This window comes from Trichomonas vaginalis, chromosome II, assembly GCF_026262505.1.
Source record: "Trichomonas vaginalis G3 chromosome II, whole genome shotgun sequence".
NCBI lineage: Eukaryota > Parabasalia > Trichomonadida > Trichomonadidae > Trichomonas > Trichomonas vaginalis.
The window spans coordinates 11,662,752-11,674,961 of record NC_067204.1 but is presented as its reverse complement, the minus strand read 5'-3'; the positions used below and the strand labels follow the sequence as shown (position 1 = coordinate 11,674,961).

At 32.3% G+C, this 12,210-nt stretch overlaps 6 protein-coding genes and 2 pseudogenes across 8 annotated transcripts, besides 5 other annotated features; 4 read left to right on the top strand and 4 right to left on the bottom strand.

Annotated features, from left to right (window-relative positions):
- Positions 1-314: part of a mobile genetic element that runs on past the window's edge.
- A 269-nt stretch (positions 315-583) lies between these two features.
- On the top strand, positions 584-820 carry TVAGG3_0528320 (N-acetylmuramoyl-l-alanine amidase family; the record flags this gene model as incomplete). The annotated part of the gene is made up of 1 exon (XM_051237533.1): positions 584-820. One exon carries the CDS (start codon positions 584-586, stop codon positions 818-820), a length of 237 nt encoding a protein of 78 aa, XP_051095357.1.
- Positions 821-844: 24 nt separating this feature from the next.
- On the bottom strand, positions 845-1,060 carry TVAGG3_0528310 (uncharacterized protein; the record flags this gene model as incomplete). The annotated part of the gene is made up of 1 exon (XM_001297213.1): positions 845-1,060. The coding sequence occupies one exon, from the start codon at positions 1,058-1,060 to the stop codon at positions 845-847; it is 216 nt and encodes a 71-aa protein (XP_001297214.1).
- A 453-nt stretch (positions 1,061-1,513) lies between these two features.
- Positions 1,514-2,569, top strand: TVAGG3_0528300 (uncharacterized protein; the record flags this gene model as incomplete). The annotated part of the gene is made up of 1 exon (XM_051237532.1): positions 1,514-2,569. A coding segment is annotated over one exon (1,056 nt), but the record flags the coding sequence as incomplete, so codon positions are not given.
- A 351-nt stretch (positions 2,570-2,920) lies between these two features.
- Positions 2,921-5,250: a mobile genetic element.
- On the top strand, positions 3,663-3,915 carry TVAGG3_0528290 (uncharacterized protein; the record flags this gene model as incomplete). The annotated part of the gene is made up of 1 exon (XM_051237531.1): positions 3,663-3,915. A coding segment is annotated over one exon (253 nt), but the record flags the coding sequence as incomplete, so codon positions are not given.
- TVAGG3_0528280 (uncharacterized protein) lies at positions 4,595-4,903 on the top strand (the record flags this gene model as incomplete). The annotated part of the gene is made up of 1 exon (XM_051237530.1): positions 4,595-4,903. The coding sequence occupies one exon, from the start codon at positions 4,595-4,597 to the stop codon at positions 4,901-4,903; it is 309 nt and encodes a 102-aa protein (XP_051095354.1).
- A 555-nt stretch (positions 5,251-5,805) lies between the features above and the next one.
- Positions 5,806-9,059: a mobile genetic element.
- TVAGG3_0528260 lies at positions 6,628-6,990 on the bottom strand (annotated as a pseudogene). Its single transcript has one exon. A coding segment is annotated over exon 1 (363 nt).
- TVAGG3_0528250 (uncharacterized protein) lies at positions 7,216-8,022 on the bottom strand (the record flags this gene model as incomplete). Its single annotated transcript, XM_051237529.1, has 1 exon — positions 7,216-8,022. The coding sequence occupies one exon, from the start codon at positions 8,020-8,022 to the stop codon at positions 7,216-7,218; it is 807 nt and encodes a 268-aa protein (XP_051095353.1).
- A 730-nt stretch (positions 9,060-9,789) lies between the features above and the next one.
- Positions 9,790-10,975: a mobile genetic element.
- Positions 10,976-10,987: 12 nt separating this feature from the next.
- Positions 10,988-12,210: part of a mobile genetic element that runs on past the window's edge.
- Positions 11,605-12,131, bottom strand: TVAGG3_0528220 (annotated as a pseudogene). Its single transcript has one exon. A coding segment is annotated over exon 1 (527 nt).

The window sequence follows — 12,210 nt, the reverse complement described above, 5'->3', positions numbered from 1 at the left end:
TAATAAATTTATTTTATTTCGAAAAAGTAGCAATAATCGTAAAAGGGTATTGATAGGCTTGCTAAAGTAACTAATTTTAGCTGTCAAATACTTTTGTATTTTGAAGTAAATTAGTATAAATTTGATATTATTTTAACTCCCTTTGAAAACCTCAATTTTCCATACAGAGGGAACGGAAATAGCATCCAATATTCCCTGAGAATGGTTGCGCATTCTCAGTTCCCTCTATATTTCGAACGAAGCTCTCATCGGTCTTTTTTTTAATACTAAACGTTTTTTTTCCCTGTCACTTTTAGCTAAAATTTGGGTTTGCCCTTTAAACATTTTATTCAATTTACATGTTGTCAATTCTTCAAATAATTTTTTATTATTAGCATAATAGTCATTAAATTCTTCAACAGATGAAAAAATTTTTATTTCAGTAATTGGTTTAACAACGTTTATTTTTTGTTGAACATTTCCACTTTCATTTATTTCATCCTCCTTTGTTTCATTTATTTTTAAAATCGGTTTCATTTATCATTAAATAAAAATTAGAATATAAGTGATGAAATATATTTTTTTAATTAATATTAAATCAGAAATGGCGGCAGGATTCTTTAAAAAATTATGGGATGGAATTAAGAAAGCTGCGGGTTGGGTTCATCAAAAGATTATTAAACCCGTTGCAAACTTTTTGGCACCAGTAGCGAAAACGGCAGGAACTATCATAGGTGGAGTATTAGGTACTAAAGCAGGTAATCCGGCGATGGGAGCACAAGCAGGTAACGCAGTTGGTGGAATTGCTGAAGGAATACTTAATAAAATAGGAGGTAGATAGTGGAAAAATAAATAAATATTATTTTTATCTTAGTATCAGTTGTAGTCTTTGATAAACTTTTTCTCCTTTATTTAAAACTTCTCTTATTGGGGCAGCTTTTGGTGTTATTGATTCAGCAACGTCACTAATTGCTTCTTTATTCTTAAATATCCAATTTGCCCCCTTCTTCAATGTTTCCCAAACTTTACTCGCTCCTCTTTTTACTCTATCCCACAGTTTCTTAAATATACCTGCAGCCATAGTTGATTATTTCATTAAAATTAAAAATTCATTTTCATCTTTTAATTTTGATTTTTTATTTATTAATAAATGACGACTAACTATTTGGTGCCAAACACTAAACCGATTAATGGAAATGTATTTCATTCATTCGAAAAGATAAATGAAATATTCGCAAAGAATGACGGTAGAAGATATTATAGAGAACTTGAAAGTTCATGCTATGACTCTGATGCTCCATATTTTGATGATAAACAAACTCATTTAAGAATTACAAATCCGGCTCATGATGTGAACCAATTAGGTGACACATATATTAAACGCAAAGTTAAAGCAACTCTAGTTTCAAATAAAGCTTTCACATGTGATGCCGCTTTTAAATGCATGCGTTTATTCGTTGGTTACAAATCATCAAATCAAAGCTTTAAACAATTAGAAGTAGAAACTGAAAGAGGTGATGCCGGTTATCTTCAGATGGATTGCGCCCGTGAATCTTTCGCATTTGCAACATATAAACCAAAATCAGAAAGGAAAGTTAAAAAGTTTGTTCATTCGTTATATAATAATGTTCAAAAATATGATAACTCAGTATGTGGTAAATATATTGACCCTTCAGAAGTTTTCAAGAACGCAAATGAAGAAGTTGATGTCACTTTTGATATGATTATTCCGGTAAATGATTTGTTAGCATTTCAGGCGTTCGATGATTATCCTAAATCATTTGGTGAAATCATTCTTAAATATTATGTTTTCAGGGATACTTTAGTATTTTGTCAGGTTGACCCGTTAAGAGTTGCTGATTTACAAAATTACGTTTATGAAAAGATAACTGATGAAAATTATGAAAAGATTATGAATCATGTTTATAAATATGATCGCAAATTCCAACAAATCGGACTTCCTGCCAAATTAATTACAAGCTTAGCCGCTACATCTGCTGACGCAACAGTTGATGACGTTATTATTTCATGCACAAAGATGGAAGTTTTAGAGGATAAATACATTACACCAGGATACGGTTTAATTGAAGAATCAGTTAAAGCAATACCACGTTTATTCAGTAAGGAAGATCCATTCATGATTCCAGCTCAACATATTGACGTTCGTTCACTAAATGGAGGTTGCATCACTCCTGAAGGTATCAGCTCAGATTTCTCATACGCTCTTCATAATGTTACAGATGTTGTGTTAGCATTTCCGAAGAATGCAATGCAAAGAACAGTTTTAGAAAATCCAATGCTTCGAGGTCTTCAGGTCACTATAGATTCCAGAAACTTCCCCGATCAAGCGATGACCACAGTGGGTGACATATTCTTTACACGTATGCTTCAAGCTTCTGATTTAGATGGAGTGAATGAATGCACAGAAGAATACGAGGACTCATTAACTAGACCACTGAATGCAGATGATGGCACGCCATTAGCTAGAACATGGAAAGACCAAACTTCATTCTTATGCACTATTCCAGTTCAACGTGATGGAGCGGGTATATTCTTTGATGGATTAGAAACTTTCAACTCACAAGTTACAGTACAAGTGAAAGCTTATCCAATCATTCAGGGTGAAAATGACACTTACTGTTCAAAGGTGACAAATCCTCCTCAGGTTTGGTTTACTAGGACTACATATTGGACATGGACACCGGATGAAGGTTTGAAATATCATCCAACAGGTACACCACCACAGTATAGAAGTTCATATGATGAAATATTGATGAATAGAAATGTTTAAAATTATAAATTTATTTTTGATTAAATGGATTTAAATTCATACACTCCCTATGAAGAATTAGCAGGAGTATATAATACATACGTAGATGATATGATTAATGAAGCATTGAGTGATAATAGAAATGCTCTATCTAAGGAAAAATTAATGAAAATTCCATATTCTGAATGTTACTTAAATTCAATCACTGCAGCAATTGGTAAACAAAATAAAGGTAAAACATTAACGATATTAAAACAAATTATCATTATTGCTAACACTTCACCCTATTCACATGTGTTAATTTATATCAACCGTTCAGGTTCACCTTCAGATGATACATTTGAATCTTTAAAGCATTTAATCAAAATTCCAATTATTTATTTATCACAAGAAGAAGCAGAAGATTATTTAAAAAACTTTGTAATGTATAAAGAATTATATAATACAATCAAGAAGCAAGGATTAGAGGATAAAATTATTGATAAACAACGGGATGAATTATTTGAAACACTTTCTATTTCAAATTTTGATAAAGAATTTTTGCATTCACTAATTTTTCTAGATGATGCCGTGAAATCAAAACTAATAACAAATGAGAAATCATATTTTAATCAGTTATTAACTCAATGTCGACATATTCAATGTTCATTCTTCATGGCTGTTCAATACTTCAAAGCATTAAGCACAAACATTAAATCAAATCTATCAACCCTTTTCATTTTCAGTGGGTTTAGTCGTCAACAGTTGAACGTTATGCTTTATCAAGTGAATTTACCAATGAGCATTAATGAACTTTACACACAATATCAACAATTAGGAGAACATGGAAAAATAATAGTTGATTTAAATAAAGGTTCCATTAAATTCGAATAACTTTTTATAATTAATTTTTATTTTTTATTTATAATTAAACATGACAGAAATAGCAAATCTTCTACAGGTTCCATTAAAACAAGGAACAAACAAAAAGGGTGCATATAATAGAACTATGAAAGTTCCTGATGGAATGAAAGAATTAGTTCATATTGTTGCTGGTCTTCAAAAAGATGTTAAACAAATGAGAAACGTTTTAACATTACCAGAAGCTCAAGCATATGCCAAACGTCAAGGTCCAAATTGGGAAGCACACGAAGCAGACATTACGGGTCCAAATGGAAAACCTGATGGTATAAATGAAGTTTTCATTACTGATGGTCAAGGTAATATTAAAGTCATAAATGGTTACAAATTAACTATAACTGATTATCCTAAACGTAAAGCATATAATGAACGTTATCCTATGCAATTTGATGAAAATGGAAAAGCTGTTAAACAATACATTGGAGAAGGTGAAAATGGTCCAATTAATTCATACCGTTATAATCCATATTCTTATTTCAATGAAGAATTAAATGCTATTGAAGAGGGACCGGATGGATTACCACGATATTCTAACCAGTTTGATGGTCAATATGCAAATAATAGACCTGAAATTTCAGCTAAGAAATTCTTTAAAGTTGCTTTATTCGATCCAGTTTTCGCAAATGTTAAAGATGAACTTAAACAGCAATTCCAACCAATTATAGTAGCAAGAATTGCATCAGGTGCTTTATCTCAAGCATTCAAAGATTTAATTAAGAAACCATTATATCAGCAACGAGGTTTAACTTATGATTTAGTTAAGGAATCAGATAAAAGAAAATTTGAGAAATCAGATGATTATAAGAATGCAATTAATGAATATATTAGGTCTTTTAATTACAATGAACCAGCTAAAAATCAACTTCAAGAACAAATACAGGGAATAATAGATTCAAAACTTCCAGCAAAATAAAAGTTTAAATATATTTTTTTATTCGAATATAAATGAGAAGACGTTTCACTAGTCAAAAGAACACTAACGCAAAAGCAGAGATTACGGTTGGTTATAACGTAAATGATGATAAATCACGAATTATTCAAAATGTTAAAGTTAATGTTAGCCCTGAATTAACAAGGTCAGCAACTCAACCAAATTTATTAACTCGTGACTTACCGAAAAAGGAGGAGGAGCAAAATAAAGAAGATGGAGACCCAATCATTTTATCTGAACCCGGTAAAGAACCTGTTGAAATTCCCACTTATCCAACATACCCCCGCCTCTTTCATCAAACATCGAGAACCCATATAAAATAGACATTAATTCAGAATTAATGAAAATTTACCGTGATATAATAATTAATAATTATGATTCAATAATAAATTTAATTAATCAATCTGGTTTAATTATTTTACCTTATGAATCATTAATTCACATTATTGCCATTCTTTGTGATGTTCAAGATTCAGACGTTACGATTCAATTTTTCATAGATGATGAGGTTTCATGCTGCGGAACGGTTGCAAAAATAAATCCTATAAAGGATATTAGCACAATTAAGATATCAAAGAACGGAACAACAACTGAACTTCATTTAACATATAATGATATTTATAATAAAATAGTTGATGAATATAAAATATCACTTGAAAAATTCTTTGTTAAGGCTATTTAATATTCAAGCATTAACATTATCGAATAATAATCCTTTGAATCATAATCAATAATAATTGACCTTTCACCAGTTTCTATCGTTTGTTTTATTTCTTTTTGTTCCCCACTATCCGGATCGGTCATTGTAATTGTTTTTGTTATAGTATCAGCTTTATCTTTAACTTCAATCTTTTTTCCATCGGGATATTTAAACCAAAATTCCAAAAATTCGATATTGTCAATCTGTTCATATTTTAATCTATCAATTACATTTTTAATACCATCTGAAAATCTTATGAAATGGTCATTATATGGGTTTGATTGAACTAAATTTGAATGAAGTGAAATATAACCTGTTGATGAATATGACACTGACTCATATTTTCTGAAAACACTAAAATTTATAACATGAATGAATTTCTTATTCGTTGAATTTATGAATTCTTGAGGTAATCTTATTCTAGTTTTATTTATCACTGGAAAATAACGCTTTACCATATTTTTAACCGTAATAAAAAATGTCAATTATCAATATTATTTCGAATAATAACTGTGAATTAAATTTAGATAGAATACATATCATGTGTACGGAGGCATTGCGAGCCTCCTTACCCATTATATGTGAATTTGACACTTTACAAAACCGTTAACGTATATTTTACAACACAAACGCAAAAACTAACTTAACCTTAAATATTTACAAAGCCGCCAAACACTTCACCTCACTACTGTAAAAAATAAACGTTCTCACTTACAAAAGTATTGCAACTCTTCCCATTGCTGTGCTTCACACAATAGTTCATATTCTTCTGACTCACTTTCTTCTTCATATAGGTCAAAGTCACTGTCATAGTTTATACCTGTAAGTTTTGACAAAGCTAATGAAACACGCTTACCGTTTGTATCGTATGCTTGTATAAACTTTCCATTCTTCATTCCTTCATAAACGCTCAAACTAACTTTACCCTTTCTCCCTCGTATCTGATAGAATGTATTTTCACGAGGAACGAAGAACAAATTCTTGAACTCATGACCGTTGTAGTTTGTTATCTCAATAGTTTCCTCATTTATATAAAAATAAAATAAAAAATAATTTTAAAAAATAAACTTAAAAATTAATGATATCACTACCTTCACGCGTATGAAAACATAGCACAAAAATAAACTTAGGGTAGAAGGTTAGATCTAACCCGATTTCTAACCTCTTTTCTACCCTGTTGAATTCATTGCTTTATAACTCTCTTCCTTGGTTTCTTTTTAGTTGCTTTCTTTACGTCCGTCTCCAACTTGACTGTCTTTCTTCTTCGGCCGTAATGATACCAATTACTTCCACCAGTCAATGGGTCAAATGGTCGTTCATAAGGGTTTCCATACATTCCATAGGGACCATACGGAAGAACTACTGGTGGAGAAGAAACATTTTCTTTAGTTCCATCGACTCTATTTAAATGCATTGTTTCACCTTTCATCTGGTCATTAAAGTCTTTTGCGTGTTTTGCAAACTCATCGTCCTTTCCTAAAGCATTTTCTGACTCAGTCGCAACTAAATTGGATGCTTTATTTATGAGCCCTATTTTATTTAATCTTAACTTCTTTGCAACCCAGCCTCCTATCTTTCCTTTATTTGCATCTAATGTCTTTGAAACCCTTCCTCCACTCATTTTATTTACTGCGTCATAAGCTCCAAGTGCTTTTGCTCCAAATGCTAATGCTTTTGTTCCATTGCACCTAAAGCTGCCCAAGCTACCATTTACACCATATTAAAATCATCTCTCTTCAATATTATCTCATAAAAGTTCTCGTTACTGGAGAACGTCAATGAAACATAAACGTTCTCACGAGCTTCGCCCTCACCGCTTTGCGGTCTATCTAACTTATTTCTTATATCATCTATACGCTTCAAAATGTCTGAACAATTGCTAACATCTTCTACAACAGTTATTTCATCATGAATGACCTTCAAGAACAAGCTCATTTAATATGCTATTAAAATCATCTCAATAATGAGTCCATCCTTTCCATCTTTAGGTAGCACAACATCTTTCATTGAAGAAGGTTCGACAAGTCTTATGTTAAACTTACTGACAAAGTTTGTTATACTATAATGCTTCGGCGGCGAATACATATAGTTTGAAAGACATAATATAGATTCTTCAGCAAATTCACTTATACTGGATTTTATAACAATGTTTTCACGAGACCAAATGCCACCAATTGAAAAACTTGTAAGCAATCCTGCTGAACCTTCTACTGTAAACGTCGATGGTAACATTCCACGAAGGTCATCTATTGACATCTTTGAGTCACTGAATTTAAATATTTTCTTAAAGCAATCGTCATTATCTAACCATGCAATAGCTTTGAAGTTTTCATTCGAATATACATCTGCTTCATTAAATGTAAAACCTGACTTCTTTGCAGAGACGACTTTAAAATCTATTGAGTTTGTTTCAAAATTATATGCTATGGTAACTTCTGAAGGTAATGGATGTCCTTCCGCAGTAAGTTGTTCTCTCACTACCGTTTGAAGCTTTGTGTTAAAAACTTTCATGTCATCTCCTGTGTCTAGGTTCACATACACAGCAACAGGAAAACTATCTTGCTTCTTTGTTTCATCATTATACCTCAAAACATTAAAGTTCTTCAATAATATTGTCCTTCCTGCTGGAATACTTCTAACTTGTCTTATTTCAATAGCTTTCTCACCTCTTATATACTCTACCCAGTGTCTTGGATATTCATAAGTATACTGACTTTCTTGAATTTTGGTAGGTTTCATCATAACGTGTTCATAGTATATCTTTATACTCTTGTCAGTTAGACTCGGTGCTATGTTCTGAATATTTCTGACTTGCATTTTAATGGAGATAAAATGAAGCATTTAATACATGATGTAGATGAAGACATGAATGAAACTACAGACAAACTTAACCCTTCTCTTATTCTTCCTTTCAGCAAAGATTATGAATTCTGTTCAAATGGTGTGTATTTCTATTGTGGAAAGATGGGTTCAGGTAAGACATTTAACCTCATTCGTCATATACTCATAACAGAGCGTTTAGGAAACGACTCTTACTATGACCAAATCATTATATCAGCAACTTCAGACTCTATGGATTCAACAGCGAAAACATTTATGTCAAAAGTTCAAGCCTCTGTAGTTAGTAAAACTATGTTGGGTACGGAGGCACTGCGCGCCTCCTTACTCATTATATGTGAATTTGACACTTTACGAAACCGCTAACGTATATTTTACAACATGAACGCAAAAACTAACTTAACCTTAACTATTTACAAAGCCGCCAACTATTTCACCTCACTAACGAACTCACTAATGAAAAAATAAACGTTCTCATAAATTTTCTTCAATATCTTCATCGTCAATGTTAACTCTATTGTAGTCATACTTGAAGTCATAAAGTTTCTCAAGTTTTGAAATGCATAGTCTTGTTAACTTACCTTCATCATCATAAGTTTTTATAAAACTACCATGACAATCTTTATATACAGTCAGTGTATAGTCAACTGGTCTAGGATGAAGTGTAAAGAACATGTTATACTCAGGAAGGAAGAATAAATGTTTAAATGTATGTTTGTTATATTTTTCGATTTGTATGAGTTGCTTTTGTTCTGTCATTTATATAAAAATAAACTTAAAAATAAAATAAAAAAATAAACTTAAAAATTAATGATATCACTACCTTCACGCGTATGAAAACATAGCACAAAAATAAACTTAGGGTAGAAGGTTAGATCTAACCCGATTTCTAACCTCTTTTCTACCCTGTTGAATTCATTGCTTTATAACTCTCTTCCTTGGTTTCTTTTTAGTTGCTTTCTTTACGTCCGTCTCCAACTTGACTGTCTTTCTTCTTCGGCCGTAATGATACCAATTACTTCCACCAGTCAATGGGTCAAATGGTCGTTCATAAGGGTTTCCATACATTCCATAGGGACCATACGGAAGAACTACTGGTGGAGAAGAAACATTTTCTTTAGTTCCATCGACTCTATTTAAATGCATTGTTTCACCTTTCATCTGGTCATTAAAGTCTTTTGCGTGTTTTGCAAACTCATCGTCCTTTCCTAAAGCATTTTCTGACTCAGTCGCAACTAAATTGGATGCTTTATTTATGAGCCCTATTTTATTTAATCTTAACTTCTTTGCAACCCAGCCTCCTATCTTTCCTTTATTTGCATCTAATGTCTTTGAAACCCTTCCTCCACTCATTTTATTTACTGCGTCATAAGCTCCAAGTGCTTTTGCTCCAAATGCTAATGCTTTTGTTCCCATTGCACCTAAAGCTGCCCAAGCTACCATTTACACCATATTAAAATCATCTCTCTTCAATATTATCTCATAAAAGTTCTCGTTACTGGAGAACGTCAATGAAACATAAACGTTCTCACGAGCTTCGCCCTCACCGCTTTGCGGTCTATCTAACTTATTTCTTATATCATCTATACGCTTCAAAATGTCTGAACAATTGCTAACATCTTCTACAACAGTTATTTCATCATGAATGACCTTCAAGAACAAGCTCATTTAATATGCTATTAAAATCATCTCAATAATGAGTCCATCCTTTCCATCTTTAGGTAGCACAACATCTTTCATTGAAGAAGGTTCGACAAGTCTTATGTTAAACTTACTGACAAAGTTTGTTATACTATAATGCTTCGGCGGCGAATACATATAGTTTGAAAGACATAATATAGATTCTTCAGCAAATTCACTTATACTAGATTTTATAACAATGTTTTCACGAGACCAAATGCCACCAATTGAAAAACTTGTAAGCAATCCTGCTGAACCTTCTACTGTAAACGTCGATGGTAACATTCCACGAAGGTCATCTATTGACATCTTTGAGTCACTGAATTTAAATATTTTCTTAAAGCAATCGTCATTATCTAACCATGCAATAGCTTTGAAGTTTTCATTCGAATATACATCTGCTTCATTAAATGTAAAACCTGACTTCTTTGCAGAGACGACTTTAAAATCTATTGAGTTTGTTTCAAAATTATATGCTATGGTAACTTCTGAAGGTAATGGATGTCCTTCCGCAGTAAGTTGTTCTCTCACTACCGTTTGAAGCTTTGTGTTAAAAACTTTCATGTCATCTCCTGTGTCTAGGTTCACATACACAGCAACAGGAAAACTATCTTGCTTCTTTGTTTCATCATTATACCTCAAAACATTAAAGTTCTTCAATAATATTGTCCTTCCTGCTGGAATACTTCTAACTTGTCTTATTTCAATAGCTTTCTCACCTCTTATATACTCTACCCAGTGTCTTGGATATTCATAAGTATACTGACTTTCTTGAATTTTGGTAGGTTTCATCATAACGTGTTCATAGTATATCTTTATACTCTTGTCAGTTAGACTCGGTGCTATGTTCTGAATATTTCTGACTTGCATTTTTAATGGAGATAAAATGAAGCATTTAATACATGATGTAGATGAAGACATGAATGAAACTACAGACAAACTTAACCCTTCTCTTATTCTTCCTTTCAGCAAAGATTATGAATTCTGTTCAAATGGTGTGTATTTCTATTGTGGAAAGATGGGTTCAGGTAAGACATTTAACCTCATTCGTCATATACTCATAACAGAGCGTTTAGGAAACGACTCTTACTATGACCAAATCATTATATCAGCAACTTCAGACTCTATGGATTCAACAGCGAAAACATTTATGTCAAAAGTTCAAGCCTCTGTAGTTAGTAAAACTATTGTTGGGTACGGAGGCACTGCGCGCCTCCTTACTCATTATATGTGAATTTGACACTTTACGAAACCGCTAACGTATATTTTACAACATGAACGCAAAAACTAACTTAACCTTAACTATTTACAAAGCCGCCAACTATTTCACCTCACTAACGAACTCACTAATGAAAAAATAAACGTTCTCATAAATTTTCTTCAATATCTTCATCGTCAATGTTAACTCTATTGTAGTCATACTTGAAGTCATAAAGTTTCTCAAGTTTTGAAATGCATAGTCTTGTTAACTTACCTTCATCATCATAAGTTTTTATAAAACTACCATGACAATCTTTATATACAGTCAGTGTATAGTCAACTGGTCTAGGATGAAGTGTAAAGAACATGTTATACTCAGGAAGGAAGAATAAATGTTTAAATGTATGTTTGTTATATTTTTCGATTTGTATGAGTTGCTTTTGTTCTGTCATTTATATAAAAATAAACTTAAAAATAAATAAAAAAATAAACTTAAAAATTAATGATATCACTACCTTCACGCGTATGAAAACATAGCACAAAAATAAACTTAGGGTAGAAGGTTAGATCTAACCCGATTTCTAACCTCTTTCTACCCTGTTGAATTCATTGCTTTATAACTCTCTTCCTTGGTTTCTTTTTAGTTGCTTTCTTTACGTCCGTCTCCAACTTGACTGTCTTTCTTCTTCGGCCGTAATGATACCAATTACTTCCACCAGTCAATGGGTCAAATGGTCGTTCATAAGGGTTTCCATACATTCCATAGGGACCATACGGAAGAACTACTGGTGGAGAAGAAACATTTTCTTTAGTTCCATCGACTCTATTTAAATGCATTGTTTCACCTTTCATCTGGTCATTAAAGTCTTTTGCGTGTTTGCAAACTCATCGTCCTTTCCTAAAGCATTTTCTGACTCAGTCGCAACTAAATTGGATGCTTTATTTATGAGCCCTATTTTATTTAATCTTAACTTCTTTGCAACCCAGCCTCCTATCTTTCCTTTATTTGCATCTAATGTCTTTGAAACCCTTCCTCCACTCATTTTATTTACTGCGTCATAAGCTCCAAGTGCTTTTGCTCCAAATGCTAATGCTTTTGTTCCCATTGCACCTAAAGCTGCCCAAGCTACCATTTACACCATATTAAAATCATCTCTCTTCAATATTATCTCATAAAAGTTCTCGTTACTGGAGAACGTCAATGAAACATAA